General features: G+C 40.3%; 2 protein-coding genes and 1 non-coding gene across 3 annotated transcripts; 2 read left to right on the forward strand and 1 right to left on the reverse strand.

Annotated features, from left to right (window-relative positions):
* Positions 1–1,061: 1,061 nt before the first annotated feature.
* On the reverse strand, positions 1,062–14,240 carry mrs2 (magnesium transporter MRS2). Its single transcript, XM_070912073.1, has 12 exons — positions 13,886–14,240; positions 12,549–12,613; positions 12,358–12,394; positions 11,919–12,031; positions 6,375–6,536; positions 6,082–6,212; positions 5,673–5,789; positions 3,684–3,753; positions 3,237–3,319; positions 2,775–2,892; positions 2,496–2,617; positions 1,062–2,384 (listed from the first exon to the last, which is right to left on the reverse strand). Exons 1-12 carry the CDS (start codon positions 14,238–14,240, stop codon positions 2,315–2,317), a joined length of 1,443 nt encoding a protein of 480 aa, XP_070768174.1. The 3' UTR covers positions 1,062–2,314.
* On the forward strand, positions 4,861–4,933 carry trnar-ucg (transfer RNA arginine (anticodon UCG)). The gene has a single exon. It is a non-coding gene; the product is annotated as a tRNA-Arg (tRNA).
* A 1,425-nt stretch (positions 14,241–15,665) lies between the features above and the next one.
* LOC139290554 (lipid scramblase CLPTM1L-like) lies at positions 15,666–21,163 on the forward strand. Its single transcript, XM_070912362.1, has 17 exons — positions 15,666–15,866; positions 16,426–16,517; positions 16,676–16,853; positions 16,974–17,101; positions 17,923–18,001; positions 18,105–18,222; positions 18,616–18,710; positions 18,869–18,953; positions 19,122–19,222; positions 19,311–19,370; positions 19,489–19,539; positions 19,643–19,725; positions 20,075–20,109; positions 20,312–20,367; positions 20,509–20,553; positions 20,825–20,958; positions 21,097–21,163. The coding sequence occupies exons 1-17, from the start codon at positions 15,666–15,668 to the stop codon at positions 21,161–21,163; spliced, it is 1,608 nt and encodes a 535-aa protein (XP_070768463.1).
* Positions 21,164–24,158: the final 2,995 nt, after the last annotated feature.

Here is a 24,158-nt window from a genome sequence, read left to right on the forward strand (position 1 = left end):
TGGCAGTGCAGCGTGGCTCCGCAGTGACGTCAGCACGGCGTGACGTCCATTGAAGAAGTTACATGGCTGGGGGCGTTTCTCAATGGACGCACACACGGGGAGTCATGTGTGAAAAGAAATAGAAATGGGGTACACTTTAGAAATGTGAGGAGGGAAAAACACGCAGCGTTCATACATTTGTCAGAAAATCGCATTTATTTTTGCGTTCCCCCTGATGCAGGCTATTGCTCATTATTCCTTTCAGTAGTGTAGGTAGAATGAAAAAATATCACTCAACCCAACACCCTGAAAATGATGGTGCTGATTCTCTTTTTGGTCACTCTAAACATACTACTTAATGTACACCTCTGTGTTGAGCAATCAAAAACTAACCAGGCAACACCACAAAGCCAGAAGTGCAGTATGTTATAGATCAGAGGTAGACAAAATCATGAAGTTTTTATTTCTATCATTTGTTTATATCTGTTTTTATTGTGCTCACTTTACACCTGAGATAAGGGACTGACCAGTGGGTGCTGCCGATAAAGTGAGCAGAGAAGCATCAGCTGATAAATTAATTTCAAACTGTAGATATGACTCCCTCCAGTGTAGAAAACTGGTTATGACAGAAAAGCACAACACAGCATCCAAGTTATGCCTGATACATAAAACTGAAGTACTGAAAACAAAAGAACTCTTTTTTAGTTTACTTTGAACCAAAAGAATTTACCATGCAAAAAGTTCCCTTTCTATTAGTACTTTTGGATGAATCACTCAACAAACATATACTATGAAACTGTTTTCTAAACTGATCTGGAATCTGAAATACATCACTGTTCAGGCTCTAAACTACAGTGATTATAGTTATTCAGTTTTTATTTCACAACTTAGTGGATGTAATTAGGAAGTTTTTTTTGACACTTTAAGACTCTTAAATGTCAAAGCTGTAACTGCTGCCTTGAAACTATACATTTTATATTTGCACTTTACTCAATTTGTCGTAATTTGTTTTCAGTTCAACATTGACGTCTTTTTTGTTGTTCAAAATTAGATCCACTGTGATTCAGTGTGGTTAAAAAAAAAATCAAAAAATGCTGAATATTTCTTTATAGGCATTAAATAAGATACAGGGATACAACAGTCAAACGGTGAAGGATTTGGCTGGGCTGGTTAGATAAAATATGCAGTTCTGTAAGGCGATGCTTTCCAACCCCTGAAAATGAAGCATAATCTTCTGGTGATCCCTCGTCACCTGTTGCATATGTCTGTCGGCTTTGACCACCCCTCAGATGTATATGATGACCTCCGGAGGCTATCCTGAAACCCAGGCTGGAAACCTCTGCTGTAAGGCATGGGTTGTCAATGTGTATAATGTGGCAGCAGAGTGATTTATTGTACTTGCAATCGTTTACTTTGTCACATTGTTGTTGAGGTTCTGCCTTTAACATTTAGAGTACTAACAGCTTTCATGCAAACAGGAACTGCACAAAGTCAATAACAGCTTTAAAGTCATACTCTTGAAAGTTCCTCATGTATTAAGACACTTTCATTTTTGGGTAAACATGAATTTGAGACACTCACAGTAATAAAGTGAGACACAACAGCAAAACAAAACAAACTGGCAACATGTTGTTTTTTTTTAGACTAAGAAATATTTGCTGATGCGGCTCAGCCATTGTTCCATCAGAAATGACTTAAAATTAGCTTTTTGCTTTTGATCAGTTATGTCGACAATCACATCAGATACCAGACTATCATCTGATAAATCCTTCTTTTTCAGAGCAGAAATCTTACTTACATACTGATCATAGAGAAAATAACACTTTATAAACCATAACAATAGACACACATTCATTTAAATTATATTAAATTAATATGATTTAATCCTTTTAACAGGCTTTTTTCAACTATGAAATGAGGGAACACACAACTGCATGTAAGGTGGTTATCATATTAGTTGGGTTGTTATCTGTTTCAGAGTGCTGCCACTCGCTGATGCATCAATCCACTGTTTGAACACCAGTGATGATGGAGCAATACTCTGTGCCCACATATATGATGATATGATTAGATATGAAGACATCTAATCAAGTATCTGAAATAACCCCAACATAGAGAAATCTAAAAACACATAACACACTGGAGTCTCCAGACATTTGGATGCAGTCTCAGCCTCTGCTGCAGACATGGGAGAGTAAAACAATGAGGTGTGTTACAAAATGAACATTTACAGTCTTTGCAGAGGGTTCAGGAGGTCCAGGGTGGTAAAAAAATGTCTTTAAAGCTGCAGAGTCTGCAGGAGGTCTGTGGCATTTTACAGTGCAGAGGAAGAACATCATCTGACTCCCGCCTTGATGTCTGATGCTTTCATATTTCTCTTCCAAACTGGAGGGATCTGTATCACAAACAGGAGAAATGACACTTAGGACGTGATCTTTAACCACTCTTTCATTGGGCATTATTAAATAAAAGTATGTCCAGTAATTTATATCAGCAATCTAATGAAAAACAAAAAATGTATTACTAGTGGGGGTACTGAAGGCTCTAGATGACGTCCCAGGAATGACAGCAGTCGTCTCCATATCAGCCCACTGCCCAAGAACATGAAGCCTGTTACCAGCCAGAAGACACGAGGGTCCTAGTGATAAACACAAACAGTCAAACACATAAATGAAAAGCAAGCAAACTCAGACAACACTGCAGCAACACTGGAAGGCTAGAAAGAAGTTGTAAACGGCAAACACAGCTGTCAGACTCCAGCTGTGATACAATTCTTTAGCAGGAAGCTGTCTCACCTCTTCGAAGGACGACGTCAAATTCATTCCAAAGGCCACTCCTATCAGACCAAATAAGGAGAGGGCGAAGGAACCCATCGTCAGCTGCAGATTCAGGCGCATCATCACATTACGATGGCTGGAATACAACAGAAAGCACATGCAGAGCCAACAAGTCATTTTGTTTCAAGAGGACTTGAAATGGGTCAGCTTAAAGAGTAGGTCACATTTTTTCAAGTCACAAAACAATAGTGAGGTGTACATATGAACACTGAAACAGGTTTTGAATCCATTATGCACAAAATGAGGACTGTGCATTTTGTCCCCCATCACTTACATTGAAAGAACATTTAATAGCCAGTATGAACAAGAGGAATGATTTTACAACAAATGCACACAAGTTCAAATATTATCAAATCATATACTGTATCCCCAGTGTGTGTGTGTGTGTGTGTGTGTGTGTGTGTGTGTGTGTGTGTGTACCTGTCCAGATTGATAAAGATGACACTCTCAGAGTCGTCTATCAGCCCTTTCAGCTCTCTGGTCTTGTTCCCCAGCTCCTCAGCCTGTTGTGGAGCAGTTCACAGTCACTGTATGAACATTCAATACCATCAACAGCTCACTCACTCACTCTGCATTACATGTAGATGACATTTAACATTATGTTTCAGTGATTCTAATATTAAACAAACAAAATAAGAGGGCAGGTGAACAGGTTCAACACCACCATAAAAAGGCACAAGTATAAGTATAAATATTTATACAAAAATAAAAAAAAGTTTATTCAAACTGTCAGTATAAAGTTACATTAACTCATTGTTCAGCATGCATTATCAGGAGTAATTTCATATCAACAAGCAAAAGTGAAACATTTATACATCATCAACATCAAAGTGTTAATGTTTGGGGTGTTTAGATAAGTCGCACTACCTGCATGTAGTAATTCTCCAGTAACAGTTCCATCTCCTCAGCGTGGTCAATACCCAAACTGCTCTCCTCACTAGAAAGACAGACAGACATATGTTCATACACACATCAAAACATTCAAAATACTCTTTTAGAAAACAATTGGTAGTTACCAAAACTCTCAGCAATCAGTATAGCCATTGACATTTTGGAATTGGTCTTTAATGTAAAACCTTTTTCCTTCAATCATAAAAATGGAAAATACAACTGCATTTTTCTGCAGAACAAAGATGACAAATGTTGACCATTTGAATACATCAAAATAAATCAAAAAGTTTTAGTTGTCACATAGTATCAGTCCTTGTCTTAAGCAGTTAGTTAGCAATTATTATCAGAGTGGAAAGAAATCTTAGAATACCATCCAATCAATACGCCCTAAAAACATTTTCATTTTACCATCCTACATCTCTTGTACTTTTTTGTCTGAGGTTTCTTCATAGTAGCTTTTCCAACTCATATTCACCAAAGTCTCTTGAAAGCACAAGCTCATTGTAAATTGGTCGTTTATTTTATTATTTTTTGGGCATTTTTGGCTTCAATGGACAGAAGCAACCGAGAAGATTAAATGCTGGATTCGAACCCGCGACGCTGATGTAAGGACGCACTATTTGTTTTAACCTGATTAATAAAACCTGCTCACTGGTAGGAGCGCAAAGGTGAGATTTGATCATTAGTGTCAGTCACTTCGCACCGCGGAGTCCTGCTGTTTGAGCCAACATATTACAGAAATAAAGCGGGTGTGGTCTGACGTGAAGTTAGATGGTAAAAAACGTCTCGCGGTCCACAAAACTTAGATGGGAGGCATTTAAAGGTGATGAACGAGAATATACAGTAGGCGACACTCCATTAAAGGCAGCTGAATAAGTTGCAATGGCATAAAGAAGTTGTCTCTCAGTAAAAACTGAAGTCATGGTGATGATGACACGGTGAAAAGCGTATTAAGATTGCATTACGTTTTGCAATTGTTTTTTTTGCTTTAGTTGATTTTAGTAACGTATATACGTTTGTTGTTGTTGTTGTCTTAAATATCTAAACAACTAAAACACTAAACAACAGACCTGCCAACAAAGTGGTTTTGGCATCAGGCCCATTGTGTTAACCCAGTCATTGCACATGAGCGTGTCAGTGGTTGTTTTCATCTGACCGCGTGGCCTAATGGATAAGGCGTCTGACTTCGAATCAGAAGATTGAGGGTTCGAGTCCCTTCGTGGTCGTTGCTTTTGAATTGCCCCTATTGTGTGAAAGACTCCCTTTTCCTTAACCATTGTGTTCCGTTTGAGATCCTGGCGATATACTTATCGTTGTTTTATCATCTTCACACTTCATGGCATTTCTGATTGACAAGAGACTGAACTAATGAGATGCTTCAGAAGGCTGGTACAGGAAATTACACATGTGCTATATATTTAACTTCTTTGTCTGTGAATTACTTTTTCTTCATGCATAGCAAAAAACATATTTAACATGAACTATTTCCTTATCTGGTGTAATATCAATGCATTATGGTCATTTCCTATTTTGTCACCATCATTAAATGTTCAAATCTAGTTAGTGGCAAAAGGAAGTTCTTTTCTACAATTTGGGCTTCAATTAAGTATGAAAAAACAATGGTTAACTTGCAATTATACACATACAGCAGAAACAAATCACAAGTGTTAACCTGAACCCGAATGTATCCCTAATCCCAACCGTTTTTCTCTGCGACGCCTACCCATCACCTAAACTAAGCCCTAACCCCAATCAATGAAGACAATGGTACAGAAAAACATTTGAAAGAGAAAAAGACTTTGACACCTTGGGGATCAGCAAAGTCGGTCTTATCTTTTACTGCAGCCACTGACTGGGAGCATTCATGTAGGTGTATGCGAGAGTGTGTGTGTGTGTGTGTGTGTGTGTGTGTGTGTGTGTGTGTGTGTGTGTGTGTGTGTGTGTGTGTGTGTGTGTGAGACGTACAAAACTCTTGGGTCTGTCCACTTGGTCAAACAGAGTTCTTCTATGATCTCGTCCTCATCCAAAATCTTCAGCAAGGAATCCTTAAAAACCTTTATGTCCGTCTCCAACTCTGATAAGCTGTCAGGGGGACAAGAGACAAAAGGGGAACTGAGAGGGACAGACAGAATAAAATATGTGAATATGATCTGTAAATGTTTAGGTCTAACACTGCCATGTTGAGCCAACACACGACACGTGATTAATGAAGCTTTATAAATATACATTTATTTTGATTGACTGATGAAAACCAGTCCAGTCACAGAGATGCTGACCCAGTTCCTCATATCCATAACTTAGAAAGGCATTGACATTCTGATGCTATCTACCCTCATTTACAAACTATGTCAATGTATATGGTTGAGTGCTTTACCTCTTGCTGTTCTGCAGCAGTATATGTAGTTTACTTCGATCAGCGGAAAGGATTTTAGGATCCACTAGGGATTCCAATGTGTCCAATATTTCTGGTTCAACGTCATTCAGCTGAGCTTGTAGAGTGTTTACCTGTTGACACAGATACATGAAGACACACAGTATATTTGCACAAGCATGCTTCACGATAACAAAGCCTCATGCCTGTCGTCAGTTTACAGGCAGGTTTTTTTTAATCTAGGTTAGAACATGCTTAAATACACAGACACACAGTGTTTCTCTAATCTGTCTCACCTTGTGCTGCAGTATGGCCTCCAGTGCTCTGAACTCAAAGGGCAGAGAATGTGTCTGTGCTGCTAGCTGAGGGGCCAGGTCCAGTACCAACCAACGTTCTAATCCAAAACCACGAAAATCCAACACCAACAGGGACTGCGGGGTCACGATGGCTTTCAAAGACTGCGGAGAAACAGAAGGACGACGGACGAGGTTAGCAGCTTTAGAAAACACTGAAACAAGTGCTCTAACCCCCGATAGTGAAAATATTTTATCTTCAATCAAAGTTTCAGGCTATTCATCAAAGACTTAAAGATGAAAAAATGACTTTAATTGATGCATGGCTTTTTATAAGTTGTTTTATCTCCAAGACATTTTATATGTGAATATGTCTGTGCTCAGTGTCCACATATACAGCCATGTATGCAGAACTACATTTGGATGACTACAGTCCCAATAGTTGACTCTGATCTGTAAACATTTGCGGTGAGTGACCTGACCAATGAAAAACTCATGTTGTGAAATCAAGCGTGCTAAGGTACACCTCTGGGGTTGTTTTCTGAAGCCACAGTTAGATACCCAAAACAGCCACACCAGTTGGGATCAGTGATCAGATTCTGCATCCTGGGTCTCGAGCAGCATTCACAGCCAGCCAGTTTACAACTGAAGGTTGTCAGTGTGTCACAGTGTGCAGCCGCAGATAGCCCCAAGACGCAGCTACAGCACAGAAAGCTTTCAATACTTCAGGTAATGTACCGGCATTGCTCTGTATCTGTGGGTTAGTTTATTTAACACATGATCAATTACAGGACCAGAAAAACATAAAGCATGCTGAAGAAAAGTACAGGAATATTAGTAAAGTTAGTTTATTTGTTTGTCTTTCTAACAGTCGTGGTAGTTTTTATTTTTCAATTTTAGACAGAAATATAGTTTATATGTCTTATATCCAGGAAAGAGATGTGTAGGTGAACATTTTAACTGGTAACTAACAAAAAGATACAAAATTGCCTTGTAATGTAATGAAATACAAACAGCATCTTCACCATTTAGCAGTCGAATAAAATTATTTGTCTTATTTTGCTCACGTTATTCTTGTTTGGCCCTTTAAACAGAGAAGACAAGTGACTATTAAGAAAACATGCATCGTCCATGCAGGAAGTAAATAAGACATGAGACAAGACAAGTAAAGAAATCATATCATATTCAAGTATATATATATATATTACTTAGATCCTATATTTCATTAAATTACTAAGTTACTACTTTCAAAAACATCCTCCCAATACTTTACTGCAGGATGGCTGTGAGGCTGCTCTGCGTCGGCCTGCTGCTGGTTCTGTTGAGCCCCAGCTGGGCCACAGAGCAAACGTGTCTCACATCTACCTCCAGCTGTGACGAGTGCATCCAGTCGGGCCCAGAGTGTGCTTGGTGCACCGCCCCTAACTTTAACATCCGCTGTCATACCTTGAAGGGGCTGCGGAGAGCAGGCTGCCATAAAAGCTATATGTATAACCCTCAGGGCGGGGTGCAAGTTGTCAAGAATGACAGCAGGTAAGTATCCTGGTTTAAAGACCCACTATGAAACTCTTTACACTGGGCAAGTCTGATCAGCTTAGATCACTAACAGGGAGTTCAACACAGACATGCATCAAATTACCCCAAAGTGATATGACACCTGAGCTAGATTACAGAGTAATTATTTGCTCAAGACCAAAATGGCTTCTAAGGTGTTGATGTTCTTGCTGGCGACTACTGAACCTCTGCAGCACCAAGACAGCAAATGCCCAAGCTCAGTTCCTCCAGCCCCAGGAGTTCTCCCTCCGTTTGAGGCCAGGTGTGAGCCAGTCCTTCCCTCTCACTATCACCATGCCGACAGACAAGCCTATCGCAGAGCTGACTATGGACGCCAGCCCTGTGCCAGCGGGAGTCAACATCACATTCAGTAGCATTATGAATGGAAATCCCCTGGTCGTACAGGTCAGCAGAATTAACACGGATATATTGTACAGGACATCTTCTGTATATGAAGGGCAGTCATTTTTGCTCTTATCATTATAATAATAATACATTCTCTTTCCTCTAGGTGAATGTTGAGGCTTCCCGATGTCCCAGTGAGAGTGACTACTCAAACCAGATGCAGAACAGGACTGGGCCCTGGTCTGTTCATATCACACCCAGAGGATTTTCGATGAGTGTGAAGTTAGAGCTAACGCTGGAGTGTGAGTACAACCAAGCTGAGTATCAGAAAATTCACAAATTGGACAATGAGAAAATGAGCCCTATAGACTGAAAGACATAGTCAGTATGCTTCTAAAAGAAGCACACAATTGTTTGTTTTAATATGTTGCTTTTATCACCATTTTAACTCATGTTAAGTGTCTTTGAGTACCATGTAAAACGCTCTATAAATATGTATTATTGTTATTATTATTATTATCATCATTATTGTTATTATTTCTATAAAGTGACAAATGCCTTGTGCAAAAAATAAGATAAAACTTGTTTCCCCAGGTCAGTGTGACTGCACAAGGAAGCGTGAGGAAAACAGCCGTGGCTGCAGTGGCAGTGGGGCTCTGGTGTGTGGCCAGTGTGAGTGCTGCAAGCCTTACGCTGGGCAACAGTGCCAGAGGGACACAGATTCATTCTTATCACCAAATGAAGACTTCTGTCGCTCAGGCCCCAACGCCCCTGTGTGCAGCGGTAGGGGGAAGTGCGTGGAGGGCTTCTGTGAGTGTGAGAGGCGAGAAAACCCGAAAGAAACATACAGCGGACAATTCTGCGAATGCAGCAACTTTGACTGTCTGTACAACAATCACAGCTATAATATGTGATAAGTAATAAGCATTTTCTGCTCATGAATTCTACTTGATCATAGAAATAGACATATATACACTCACTGGCCACTTTATTAGGTACACCTTGCTAGTACCGGGTTGGACCCCCTTTTGCCTTCAGAACTGCCTTAATTCTTCGTGGCATAGATTGAACAGGGTGCTGGAAACAGGCCTCAGAGATTTTGGTCCATATTGACATGATAGCATCACGCAGTTGCTGCAGATTTGTCAGCTGCACATCCATGATGCAAATCTTCCGTTCCACCACATCCCAAAGGTGCTCTATTGGATTGAGATCTGGTGACTGTGGAGGCCATTGGAGTACAGTGAACTCATTGTCATGTTCAAGAAACCAGTTTTAGATGATTTGAGCTTTGTGACATGGTGCGTTATCCTGCTGGAAGTAGCCATCAAAAGATGGGTCCACTGTGGTCATAAAGGGATGGACATGGTCAGCAACAACACTCCTGGGCTGTGGCGTTTAAACTATGCTCAATTGGTACTAAGGGGCCCCAAGTGTGCCAAGAAAATATCCCCCACACCATTAGACCACCACCACCAGCCTGAACCGTTGATACAAAGCAGGATGGATCCATGCTTTCATGTTGTTTATGCCAAACTCGAACCCTACCAACTGAATGTCGCAGCAGAAATCGAGACTCATCAGACCAGGCAACATTTTTCCAATCTTCTATTGTCCAATTTTGGTGAGACCGTGCGAATTATAGCCTCAGTTGCCCCCGGTGTGGTCTTCTGCTGCTGTAGCCCATCTGCTTCAAGGTTCGATGTGTTGTGTATTCAGAGATGGTCTTCTGCATACCTTGGTTGTAACGGGTGGTTATTTGAGTTAATGTTGCCTTTCTATCATCTCGAACCAGTCTGGCCATTCTCCTCTGACCTCTGGCATCAACAAGGCATTTTCGCCCAGAGAACTGCCGCTCACTGGGTATTTTCTCTTTTTCTGACCATTCTCTGTAATCCCTAGAGATGGTTGTGCCTGAAAATCCCAGTGGATCAGCAGTTTCTGAAATACTCAGACCAGCCCGTCTGGCACCAACAACCATGCCACATTCAAAGTCACTTAAATCACCTTTCTTCCCCATTCTGATGCTCAGTTTGAGCTTCAGCAGGCTGTCTTGACCATGTCTACATGCCTAAATGCATTGAGTTGCTGCCATGTAATTGACTGATTAGATATTTGTGTTAACGAGCAGTTGAACAGGTGTACCTAATTAAGTGGTGGGTGAGTGTATATAAATGACTGAAATCTTTATCTAACAGAATATGTGGAGGCCATGGGAAGTGCGAGTGTGGATACTGCATGTGTGATGACGACTGGACTGGTGAAGACTGCAGCTGCTCCATGGAAACTGCTTCCTGTATGGCAAGTAACCAGAAGCTGTGTAACGACAGGGGGATGTGTCAGTGCGGAACATGTACATGTGAGCCACCGTACGCAGGCCCAACCTGTGAGGCCTGCCCTACCTGTCAGGGAACATGTCAGCAGCATGTGGAGTGTGTGGAGTGTCGGGCTTTCGGCACAGGAGCGAAGAAGGACAGGTGAGAACTGCTTGCTTCTAATACGGGGGGTTGGGATAATATGGAATGAGTTACACCTCAGCTAATTACGGCAAAAACAACAACATAATGGGTCCAGTTTACCGATATTCCAGCCATTCTTTGTTTTTGGACCAAGAGCTGTCACTTTATAGAACATATTTACATTTACAAGTGAAGGTGGGAGCTGCTGACAAACGACGTGCTCTCGGGAGGGATAACTTTCAGTCACTAAAGACCCTCCCTCACTCTCCCAAAATGTCTAGACTACCCTCCCTTCAGCAAAAAGAAAAAATACATCTACAACTCTCCCCCTTTTCTGAACCCCCCTCCTTCCTAATAATTTTCGTACAGTGTGTTAAAAAAGGAACTTTTGAAAGGGCCAACAATATAATTTTAAATTTACAGTTACTGTATTATTCTTCAGCTGATACTACTGTTTATTTTATTTCGAAGAGCAAAAATATACATTTCTTCATTTCTCCATCAAGAAGCAAATAAACTACACAGTTGATTAATTTTAATTTGTTTCTGTAGTTCCAGTTTTCAGTGGACATATTATATTTCTTGAACTGACTGTGTTCTCTCATTCATCATCAGGTGTGACCAAGAGTGTGACTACCTTACTGTGACGATGGTGGAGACCAAACATGATATGCCTCAACCTGGAGAAACTATTGCTTTTTGTAAAATGATGAGCCGTGATGACTCTTGCTTCTTCTACTACACCTTCTCCAGCACGCCCTCTGGAGGACAGTCGACTGTGGTGCAGACTAAACAATGTCGTCGCAACTAAGTCTCTGCCTTTTTAATCTAACTAAAGGTCCGAGTCGGCTTCATGCATTTTTAATTATTGTAAGAAATGTGTAAATAAAATAATTTACAACACTGAACACAATGTGATGACGGTACACTTTCTTGAAACTGCACACATTTCTCCAGTTATTATTTTACTGCACTTTGTCATCCTCATGGCGGCATCGTGTCTCATTTAGAAACCGGCTGAATACCTCTGGTTTAAAATGGAGTGGTAATGAGTGCTGCATCAGCCGGAGAAGTTGATTTAAGTGTTATAGAACGATGCCATGAAAGAAAAACTGTCACTATTATCAATGGTTGATATGAAGATTTGGTTGACAACAGAAATGTCTCATCAGTCACAAAGAGTGCATACCTCCATTCGTATGATAATGCAGTTGTTCCTAGCAGTGAGGCTGGTACTGTGCTGAAAGCGAAGGTCCCTGGCCTGAAGACTTAGCTCCTGGCAAAGCTCTGTTTTCTTCTTCTCTGTAAGAGAAAAAGATAAGAGCGGTTATAATATATAGAAATAAGTGAATACTTCTTTCAGCATCCTCTTTAGCAAAAAAACATCTTGTTGCAGGTCAACATTACAGAGTGAGGGAGCAAATACAACCCATTAGGTGATGGTCACACCTCATTTCAAAGCAATGGTAAGCAACAGTGCACTGTATGTTGTACTGTGCATGGCTAAGAGTGATACACTCTAGTGAGAGTGGTCACATCACAGGATAATGGCAACATTGATTTTACTCCAGTAAAAGACAAAAGGCAAGTTAATCAAAGATTAATAAGGTTTGTTTTCCAACACTTACCAAATGATGTCACATTTCCTTCTTGGTCAAACTTCATCTGGGAAACAAATTAACAAGAAACTGTTTACCTGTAGCAATCACAGTTATTCATGTATGGCAGTAGATTGGTGGATGTTTGATAAAACGTGGGAAAATCTGGATTAAATCCATCTGAAAAGGGTTTGGCTGACTGCACTTGGGGCATCTCTTACCACTACAAAACATGCAGGCACACTGGAAACAGGGGCGTCTGTCACTCTGCGGCGGATAAAGGACACTGTTCAAAGAAAAGATAAAGTTCAACAACATGTAAAGGAAACATTTCACACATAAAGCCAGACAATGGCAACTATAGACTTTTAAGCACTGCAAAGAGGTTCTGTTCAGTTTCCTTCTTTAACTACAGCAATACAGAGAATTAAAATATGAATATACTGTGCTCTATAATTGTTGGGACCAGTGTTATTTCTATGGCTTGATACTTATCATTGTGGAAGTTAAATCACCATGATAATCAGCTAAAATTTCAGGGGATTTTCATGGATACTACATTTAGTTGAAAACTTCACCTCCTCTACTCACACCTGAGGACTTACTGCCCCACTTCAAGGTGTTAAAAGCATTTGGACAAATTTACAGTAGAGTAGCTACAAAAAATGCAAATTAATTGAAAAAACTAATAACTGATGCAAATCTAACCTGCAAATTTAGATACATCATCACCCTGCCTAGCCTCTGTGCATTTCAACACACCTCTATCAGGGTTCAGTTTTGATACACATCAATTATATGTACATGAGCATATATAAATATATATTATATACAGTATATATTACATATAGCAGTATGCAATACATTGTTACAGTCAGTAGAAACAAGTGTGCAGATGTCTTAATTACCAATTTAACCTCATTGATTCATCGACAAAGGTTAGCATGAGGTCTGAGCTATACTGCAGCTGTTTTTTCAAGTTTCTAATATTCCTCAACAGTTAAAAAAACGTATCTACAGCTAGTTGTGTGATACTGGATTTTTGAGACTGATAGCGATAACAATATTCGAGAGTTAAAAATATCTAATAACATATCACAAATATTTTTTTTTTACATTGATATGATTAAAAACATGTGGTTATTACAGAGTTATGACTAAGATATGGATTTAGATGGATATTGTACAGTTGAGGTATAAACTTGTCAGTGCTCTCTGTTGGACAAACTATGTAATGAATCAGCTGTTTCTAGATCACCTTCAACATATTGGGATCTCTGTACAGCAAATTCTTGTTAGTTATCCACCAACACATACACCAATACCAATATATCTGATAAGCTAATATCAGTTGATAACAATGGCCTATAATAACGTAGACATGTATTTAAATATGAAAAACATCAAGTACTGCAATCAGGATAAACTGGTGTTTAGTTATCAACAAATAAAAGTTAACAATGTAAAGGCAGCATATAGGTTAAAAAATAAGAATTCTGCAGTAGAAACAGTTTGTGTTTTGTTGTCAGTATGCATACTGTCTATGCCTCACTCTTACCAGGCCATGTTGCACCTCCTTGAAGCAGGTTCTCCTTTCTCACTGCAGCATGCTGAGATGTTCTGAGTTGACATCTTGACACAGGCAGGGTTTGACTGCAGAGTCCTTTTGAACCAACATCACTGTACGTCCTGCTGTACAATCCTAGTTTTCTATTTCCAAGCGGCACAGTGTACTTCAGTGGGTAGAGTACTGTACGAGCACTACAAAGGATGAGGGTTCGAGTCCCACCCATTCTTGAGGTAAAAGGACTAACAGAACTGAAAAGGCGCTTTGGGTAAAAGTTCATACCAAATGGTAGATAAGTCCTAGTGCAGCTCATACGGCCAGCCAGCAGCACCCTGTGTAGTTTCATCTCCACACCGCCACGACTCGCTGATATTCACCACTGCTGCACGAAGGAGATCATAAGACATACAACAGCAGGGAAGGGCAGTGGTGGAGAAAAGGAAGGCAAGCTTTAGACCCCATAAGAAAACAAAAAAGGGAATACAGAAGGGGCGTACAAAGGTGAACTTGTGTGTATTCCTTGAGTCATCTCATTAGTGGCCCATCAGTGCCCTCAAGTTGTTTGTCAGTTTGTTTGCTAGAGGAGACAGTCCAGATCCGCAGGTACAACAGGAATGAAAACTCGTACATAATAGTTACAGTTACAGTATGAGCAAATATTGGTTAACGTAGCTTCTTGTAATGCTAGTCCTATGTGGCCTTAGTCGGCTAGTTACTAACTTTCTAGAGTACTGTGCAGCTGTGCATGTTATGCTAGTTATCTTAGCTAGCTAGCAAGGGACAGCTTGTGCCTAGTAATTTTCCAAAAATTCGTCGTGACAGTAAACGAAGACACAAGTAACACACGTCAGCTGCCTGCCGCTAACTACAGACTTTCCTGAATTAACACATTAGGCTGTGTTTTACTCCGAAAACACAGTTGTCCAGTTTAGCATGATGGAAGGAACTAGCATACAGGAGGACAGAAGCAAGAGCGCTGCACCTGACCACAATGCACCGCGGTGACAAGGACCAACTGCCAAAGATCGTCTCTAGTCAGGTAAATCACTCGGACTGCAAATGTTTGTGTGAATTTTGAGTCTCCGAACCCCAGATATGGAAACCTATTCCATAAAAGCAAAAGTTATGCATTAAAGAAATAAACAATTACTCATGGTAAATCAAAATTAAGAGATAGGCTAGTAGTAGGGTTGCAACTAATGATTATTTTCATAATTGATTAATTTGCCATTTTTTTCTGAATTAATCAATTAATCGTCTTGTCTATGAAACATAAAAAAAGTACTCAAATTTTAAAAATAGGCCTACCAGAGTCAGCCTGCATATAACTCCTGCCAAACCCCAACTTCCTGGAAAACATATCCAGGACACGTGTGTCCTCCCAGGGCCAAAACACAGTGGCCTGTCTGGTCTCAGTAAAGTTGTTCCTCTCAAAAACTGCCCATCACAAGCTGTTTGATAGCCTATATCTGCCTGCATAACAATATTTCCGGCTTTTGAGGCATCCGGAACAAACCATGATGCGATGTGTATTTATGTGTGGACTCGGTGCCCTGGCTTCGCGAGATGTGGACTCCGCTGAGGTGTTGTCAGCAACAGCATCTCTCCGCTGGATGCAGATAACCGGAAGGATGCTGTGGCAGCGAGGAAGCGTGGGGATTTTATTGTGTTGACGCTTTATCCGATTAGAAGCAGTTCCGTCCTCAAAACAGACCACGTCCATTTTTTATTTTCATTTTTTCGCTGTTGACATTCTGCATCAATAGCTGCCATGTTCCCATCGTGTTATTCCAAGCCCGCGGACAGCGGCGCTAAAACGAGCTCCATCGCTAAGCTGCTGCTCGGGGTCTTTGTGGTTTACATGCTCCACACCGTCTGGCTGCTGTACGGCTTCCTCAACACTAAACCCTGTGATGGAGGCTCAGGAGAGCTCTGCATCACCTCCTACCTGGCAGCAAGACCCAGACTACAGGTTAGCACAGGCCTTTGTTTCTTGTTCCTCACTCCTCATGGCAGATGGACAAATCAGGGACACCAAAACTCAACCTCTGTGAGATGGATCACAAGACACCACTGCATGGGCCTGATCGCACCTGCCTTTTCATCATGTTATTAGCCAGAACTGCTCAGCATAATCCCTTGGCAAGGCATGTGTTGTCTGCATGACAGGATTTTGGTTTCGGCCTTTAGTTTTTGTCAGGTGAAATTACTTTTGTGCTCATTTATTTAAATATAAAGAGACAATGTGTTTTTTAGGCTGTGGTGACTTACATTATGTTTTTTTCTTACATATTAGTCTGAACATGACAACAACAATCTCTTCATAAAAATGATGAATCATTCTCGGGTAGTAAGTTTAGTTTGAGGGTGGTCTGTTCAGTCACTAAAATTAACACAATGTTCACATATTTAGAACATACTCCGGTGTTTCTGTTTCTGCAGTTGCATCTCATTTTGGAAATGGACTCAAAGCTTTTCTAAAAATGGAAAGGCTGCTTTGAATCTCTTCTTTTCTTTTCTTTTTTTACCAGCTGAGTGTCTTCACCTGCCTCCTGCCAGACAACAGCCAACTCAACCTTGCTGTAAAAATAGACCCATTTGACCCGCACTCTGCATTTGAGAGGTGGGTTTGACATGTTAATCACGCAAATCAAGCAAGACTTCCTGCTCATTACCACCACTGTAGAAACTATATCCATGACGTCATATTCTGTTTTACAAAGTGTCTCACTTACACATTTCTCACTCTCTCTCTTTCTCTCTCGCTCTCTCTCTCCATAGGCAGGTGAATGTCTCTCTGCCACAAGAGACTCGGGCTAATGGCACTCTGTATGCAGTTGTGTATGTTCACAAAGCTGGTGTTTCACCTCTGGAGGACAGCAGAGAAGTCCACTATGCAGCTCAGCTCACCACCTACATCACTCCCACTCACACAGAGGCGCAGAGAGACATGCAGAAGGTGAAATGTAATTCAGTATCTGTCACGGTCCTATCATATTTCAGCCACCGCGTCATCTTTACAGTATAGATTTAGACATGTGGCCCTGCTGCAAATAAGCTATTTTTGTGGCTCCATCAGAGGCAGAGTCCCAGATCAGAGAATCCTGTATCCCATTGGAGACCTCACCTGTCAATCACAATGATGTCAGAGGACTTCACCTTCAACAAGGCGGGCCTACCTAGTGATGTGCGGCGCTACATGAGAGTGTAAGTCACATGAAGCTTTGGAGGTCACAGCCAGGTGATCAGTCAGAGTGCTGCTGACTTCTGCTTTATTGCTGCAGTGTACTCTAGAGCTGGAGGGGCTGTTTGTGAGGAAATATCAAACATAACCAGACATTTATTCTTTTTGAATACAGTTTATTAAAAAATGGGAAATAAAATGTGTTACTGGTATTAGAAAATTATGTACAATATATAACATTAGGAAAAGTATCTACAGCCTCCTATCTGTGCAATATTCATTTACAGAGGAAAGCTTTCAGCCAGGGATCTTCTTAAAGCATTTTATGTGGATACATTATAACATGTATATACCGTACTATATGTCGTATATATCAGTGGCTTTTCTCACAACCCCTTAAAATGAAGCAATACCTATTTGTGGCCACTCGTAACAGGTCACATATGTCCATGAATTGTGAAGAATTGGCCAAAGAGTAACTTTTCCTTCTCAGATTAGTTTATGTTATTTGAATAACTTTTAGAGTCATCAGGAGGTAAAAGTATTGAGCGATTAACAAGAGGAAGCAAAGATTAGAACAAAGTCAAGAAAAAAGACAAGTGACTTGAGCGGTGGGTTGACTGTTTATCAGTTTTTAGGCAAATCTAGATCTTAAAGTAATATTTGTTTATACTCTCCTTACAACTCCACCAGGCTGTAAATAAGGAACCAGCCCCGAGCCAACGTGTGTGTGTGTGTGTGTGTGTGTGTGTGTGTGTGTGTGTGTGTGTGTGTGTGTGTGTGTGTGTGTGTGTGTGTGTGTGTGTGTGCTTAAATGACACTTTCTTCCTGTCTCTCGTCATAGCTCTCAGGAGGGCCGACAGATGATCTACCTCCCTCTGCTGCTGGTTAACGAGCTCAGCTTCAGAGTCAGAGACCTCGTGGTAGGATGGTCTTACACTGTTAGTAAAAATCTGTCTAATAAACACTGGGTTTTGAATGAAATGACCGTGACCTTCTATGATCTATCTGTCCATACATTCATAGGAGATCAGCAGCAGCACTGTCCAGCTCCCTCTGACTGTGTCCTATGAGGGAATCTCTTTAAGGGGATTCAGGTTCTGGGTGCATCTACAGGACGTGGTTTACTCCCTGCGACAGTTTGGTGAGCTAATAACATAACAGATATGTAATTATTTGTTATAGCTATAGGTGTATAGGTGTAACATTTTGTTGTGTAGGAAGAAGTCTTTTTAATAGCTTTGAGAACAAATGATAACTATGTTTCTACTGTAGTAAGATAAGAGATAAAATAAGATAATCCTTTATTAATTTTGCGTTGTTACAGCAGCATAAACATCAGTAAGAAAAATCCAGATATAATAAATAATAAAGAATTATAAACAATTATAAAAAAACAACAACTATAAATTATACAAATTTACAAATTCACAGAACAGATAAAGGAATTTTACTGTATTGCACATCACAGTAGAACCACATTATGTTTGAGGAGTAGTTTTAACAGGGTGTTGACTGCATCTTTGTGTTTATCCAGGCTTCACAGAGGAGAACGTAGATGAGATTAAAGAAACTTTAGTGGGATCCAACCTCTACCTGTTAGTGCTGACTGCACTCATCACAGCTCTACAAGTAAGAGAAACCACCTGATAGTCTCACGAACTGTGAAGTATTTTATAAATCCCAGTCTTTATATGTAGCATAGTGTGTGATGAGGGGCACGTAGCAAATTAAGCATTGTAAAATTAAAAGTATGCTTATTTCTTACCCTCGTCTTTGCTTTTCTACAGCTCATCTGTGAATTCTTGGCTCTTAAAAATGACATCAGCTCGTGGAGAAAAAAGAAAAGCATGGCGGGAATGTCCAGGAAGTCGGGTAAGAAAATCTTCAAATTATACAAGCTTTTTAAACTAGTTTGCAATGCAAAAAGCTTTGTTGCACAGGACTTACCAGCAATTGTGAGCATTTAATTATAGTTTTGCTATAAATGATCTGCCACAGTAAGGCAGCTGTCCCTTCTGTCTCTCCCCTCTCTGCTTGTAGTTCTGTGGCGTAGTCTCAGTACGTTGCTGATTTTCCTCCATCTGCTCGAGGAGACCAGTCTACTGGTGCTGCTCCCTGTTGGACTGGGAGCGTGCATAGAGGTATTTTAGTATAATCGGTCATCCTCCAATAGAAAGTGTCACATAAAGATCAAAACTGAAACACAAAACTACTCTGTCATCCCGTCAGGTGTGGAAGGTGTTTAGAGTGTTTAACATCCAGTTTCAGTGGAAAAGCTCCAGGCTCCATGTGAGTATGCTGCCAATTAGCCACCTATAGTAGAAGGATATAATCTGAGTGTGTAGATAAATATGATTATCAGTCATTTTATTTCTAACCTCAGACTGCCTCTTCTCTTGCTGTGCAGGTCAATAAACTGGATGAAGAAGAAAGAAAGACAGTGGAGTATGACACACAGGTATCAGTATCAGTGTTTCTATCTTGTCTGTTAGAGCTCTGCTTTTATATTCTACCTCAGGCTTTGTTTCATTTTAATATTTTATCTGTGGTTTTCTCTCTAGGCGTCCAGATACTTGTCCTACTTGGTCTACCCGCTGTGTATCAGCGGAGCTATTTTCTCACTGGCCTACTTACGCCAAAAGAGGTGAGCTGATCATTCAATTGTCTGCTTTGCCACGTAGTTTAAATGTTGTCTTATTACAACCTTGCTTCAACCAAATGTCAAACGCTCACTTGTAACATTTCAATACAAACTCTTTCCTGGTGACGTCTTGGTTCCTCTCCACCTGCTGTGCTGAAATGTTTTAAGCAGTCAGATTCAAATTAATGTTTCTTGAATAAAAGTGAGATGTTTTTGGTTTTAAAATCTCTTCTAATAAGATTGTCACTATTTACACAGACCGCAGCTCCTGTGCTATCTATTAAAAAAAGAACATATAGTAAATATGCACTTCTGATTATTAGATCAACATTAAAGTGTGTTATGTTGACAGTTACTATTCCTGGTTGATCAACAGCCTGGTGACTGGTGAGTTGACTTCCTTTGTACCAGAGAAACAGCTCATCTATACGATCCATCAGTTCATTTATTCTTTGTCAAGTTTTCCAATGTGTGTCATTGAATTCTTGTCTGTTTTTATTTAATTAATTTTATTAAATTAAGCTGCTGCCTTTATTTTCATATTAACCCCTAGTGTGCTGTATTGACATTTTAACCCTCCTCCTCTCAGGAGTGTATGCTTTCGGCTTCCTGTCTATGGCCCCGCAGCTCTTCATCAACCACAAGGTCTGACCTGCAGCTTCACCAGAGGCCTTTATCAGTGTATATATTACCTATAGTGCTGAGTGAAATCATTTAAATATTAAATATAAAGTGTGAACTGTCCTCTGCTGTCTGACACCTCCTCTTTGTGTTTCTCTGGATCAGTTGAAGGCTGTGAGCCACCTGCAGGGGACAGTGTTGATGTACAGAGTGAGTGACTTTCTCTCTGGCTCACAAACAGTAACACATTACCTTTGTGTTTTAGACCTCAAACGTTTTCTTAGATGTTTGTATTAAAATGCTTTCACTTTGAATGTTGTTTATCCTCTCCTATTTCACAGTGAATTTACTCTTGTCAGTAAACCAACAGTTTGGAAAACCATTTTAATTCAACTCTAAATGAGATTTGAGTCTCTGGTCGGCTTTTGCCAGTTCAATGAGTTCATTTTTCTCTCCGTCCGTCCTCTTCTGTCTCCACCAGGGAGTGAACACGCTGATCTCAGATCTGTGCTCCTGTGCCTCCTATTTCACTTCTTCTGCTTCCTTCTCCTCCTCTCATCAACTTTCCTGCTTCAGAGATGAGCTCTTCTTCTTCCTTTACCTCTACCAGCGGAGGTAGGACTCAATACTACATAATACACAATACTACAAAACATACATAGTGTTTTTAGTCCATCTAGCAGCATTTTCTATTCACCATCCACCGGAATGAATTTTGTCTGGATTTATATGTTCCTTTCATATCTCCACCAGGCGTTACGCCTCCAAGGCCAGAAGGCGAGAGTCTGGGACCCACAGCAAGAAACTAAAGACTCAATGAGGAGAAGACAAATTCTTCTCCTATCTTTTTTTCAGAACGTGAATGCACAAAACACACAAAAACTCATCTTTGAAACAACACTGAAGATGTGAAGGGGAGACTCAGGCAGGACACTCGGCCGTGTGCGCCACAGCAGCTTCAAACTGATCCAAGATGAGCTGCTCTGCTTCCCACTCTTCACTGCTGTACACTCGTGGTGCTGCTGCTTTTTTGCTTGACATCAATGAAGCTTCCCCTTTACTGCTACAGTGACTGAACTCCTTCATCTACAGACACTCTCTGCTGCACGTTACACCGGGCTACCTTTCAAGAAGAATATCGACAGCATCATATCACATCATAATGTGCATTTGCTTTGATTCTGCTCTTTATGCACACATAAGGGGGGTATGTATACAGGCCTGGGTCATACGCTTGAACCATGATTCTCCCCTTAATTTACTTTCTTTTAAACATATGTTTTGTACAGATTTATAAATATACAGTATATTCTGTACTGCTTGTTCCAGCATTTCACTGAAGCTTGTCTGGCCCCTAATAACGGCATATACGTTAAAATAATTTAATTGCACCATTGCATCCAATGAAAATGATTCTGCACAATAACCTCAACAAGTGCAACATATTTGGTTCCTTTGGAAACTTTTGGATCCTGACTAGAATCTAAAATAGTGTCCTGTGGTTTGAACAATGCATGGCTTTGCAATACAAGGGGGTGCTGATAGACACGCAGGTGGGTCCTGCAGGGTTACAGATCAGCAACATGGCCTCAGACACAATACGAAGATCAGACCAGCAACATAAAACACTTTTTACTCTTCATCCAGTTTGATCTAACATTAGTCTCGTGTATATCTAAAATGTCATTAGATGAAGCCTTTGTTGTGTTTTGTCATCCTTAATGTTCACCCTCATGTATTACATACTGAGTTATCTCCACAATATACTGTACAATTCTTTAAAAAAAAAAAAAAATGACTTTGCTATGTTAACATATAACAACAGACTACTCTATTGCCAGTAAGTCGACCGCTTGCTGCAAATATCCTGATGGCATGCGTCTATGAAATCCCTGCATTTTGAATTACAGCATACAGTATGGCTGCTTATTTGAAGTATCAATCTGTTCCCTTTCACTCAGCACACAAATGCATCACTTATAGTAAGAGAAACTATCTGAATCTTATCCAGCTGTTTGTTGTGCTCGTATTACACTGATCTCTGCGCTACTTCCTGCTTGTTTGCTGACTGAACTGCTTGAGCTGGAGAATAATTTACAAACTTCAAATGATTTTTCAAAATGATTTTATTTTTTATTGTTTTGGCAATGCATCCTGCTTGTTATGTTTTTTTTTGATAATATGGAATAAAATAAAAATGGCTTTAAGGTTTATGCAAATGAGAACAAATCGGCTACATGTATGTATGGATTCATGTGTGTGTGCCAGTGTGTTTATCAACACGTGCAATCAAGAGACGAGTCATCACAGGCAGCAGACTGACAATTATGGAAACTGCTGGACTGGTTTCATACTTTGCTCACATGCTGTGTGTCTGTGTATGTGTATGTGTGCGTGTCTGTGTCTGTGTATGTGTGTGTGTGTGTGTTTTGATTGTCTTACTACTTAAGGAGTGGATATCCTCACTGTATCCTGTTGAGTTTCAGGTTTGCCGTCAGGAAATAAAATGTTAATTGACAGAGAATCAGAGAAAAATGTGTGCTTGGTGTGTACTGTGTGTGTGCTTGGTGTGTACTGTGTGTGTGTGTGCTGGGTGTGTACTGGGTGTGTGCTGGTGCATTCCTCTGTTAACACTGGACAGATGTGATATGACAGATATGAGAATGACGTGAGTTACATATTTTAAATTCATCTAGTATAAATAATTTGTTTGCATAATTCTGTTTTTGTTTTTTATTCACAGTAACGGGGATCGCAGTCGGTGTTCTCTATTTGTCAGGGATGGTGTGATGGTGTTGGTCAGATCAGGCAAGTTTTTGTCTTTTCTAAGGAGACCTCATTTATTTTATTTTTAATAAGCCAGTGGAAGATTGTGGCAGAAATTAGCTTCCATAGCTCCAAGATGCCTGTAATAACAGCAGGCCAGAGAGGACTGAACGCTGTGGAAGACTTCAGACAGCAGAGATTAGTTGAAAAAGTGAAGAAGAGAGCTTCGGTAAGTTTCATAGATTTTGATGAAACCATGTCACAAACGTTGCTGCGCTTGTGATTTTTTCATGGAACTGTAGTTTTTTCTGTGCTCACAAAGTAATCATTGATTAACTAAAATCACAAAGGTTTCAGTTTCTTCCAGCAACTGCTGTAGTGGATCCTGACTTTTCTTAGAAAATGGAAAGTAAACCCCAGGAACAGCTTAATTCCTTCAGAAAGACAGGAGACAGACAGAAATGCTGAATGGGAGATTGCATTGAGTTACTGAAGAAAGTGCAAATAATTGTTCTGTAGGTTCATTACTACGAGTGACCCCTTTCACAAGTTACATTGTCATTTGATACATGAAAATATAGATTATAGCCGCTTTAATGTCTACACTTGAAGCCTGTTTTTCTTATTTCAGTACTTTCCCCTACTACATGTATTCATTGAGGTTGTTATTAGAAATGAGAGCTGCTGCTTGACTAAAGAAAAGAAAGACGAGAACACTTGAAGAAGTCCTGCAGCACAGGTTGAGCTGAACATACTGTCAGTCATGACATAATACTGACTGTGTTTCAGGTAACGGCTGCTTTAACTCAATAAGCCACATTGTGTCTGTGATTGACAATTGATAAATAAAGGGCAGGTATCTGTGAAACCATGGCAGGATCTAGGAATGTCCTATACACACACACACACACACACACACACACATTTATGAGATGTTTTCTGTGCAATGCCATGATGGTGGATGATGATGTGGGTGGAACTGTTTGACAAAGTGCTTCTGTAAAACAAACAAAAGAAACACGCACACACACACAGAGCAGGTCACACCG

The sequence above is a fragment of the Enoplosus armatus genome, chromosome 9 (genome assembly GCF_043641665.1).
Source record: "Enoplosus armatus isolate fEnoArm2 chromosome 9, fEnoArm2.hap1, whole genome shotgun sequence".
Classification (NCBI taxonomy): domain Eukaryota; kingdom Metazoa; phylum Chordata; class Actinopteri; order Centrarchiformes; family Enoplosidae; genus Enoplosus; species Enoplosus armatus.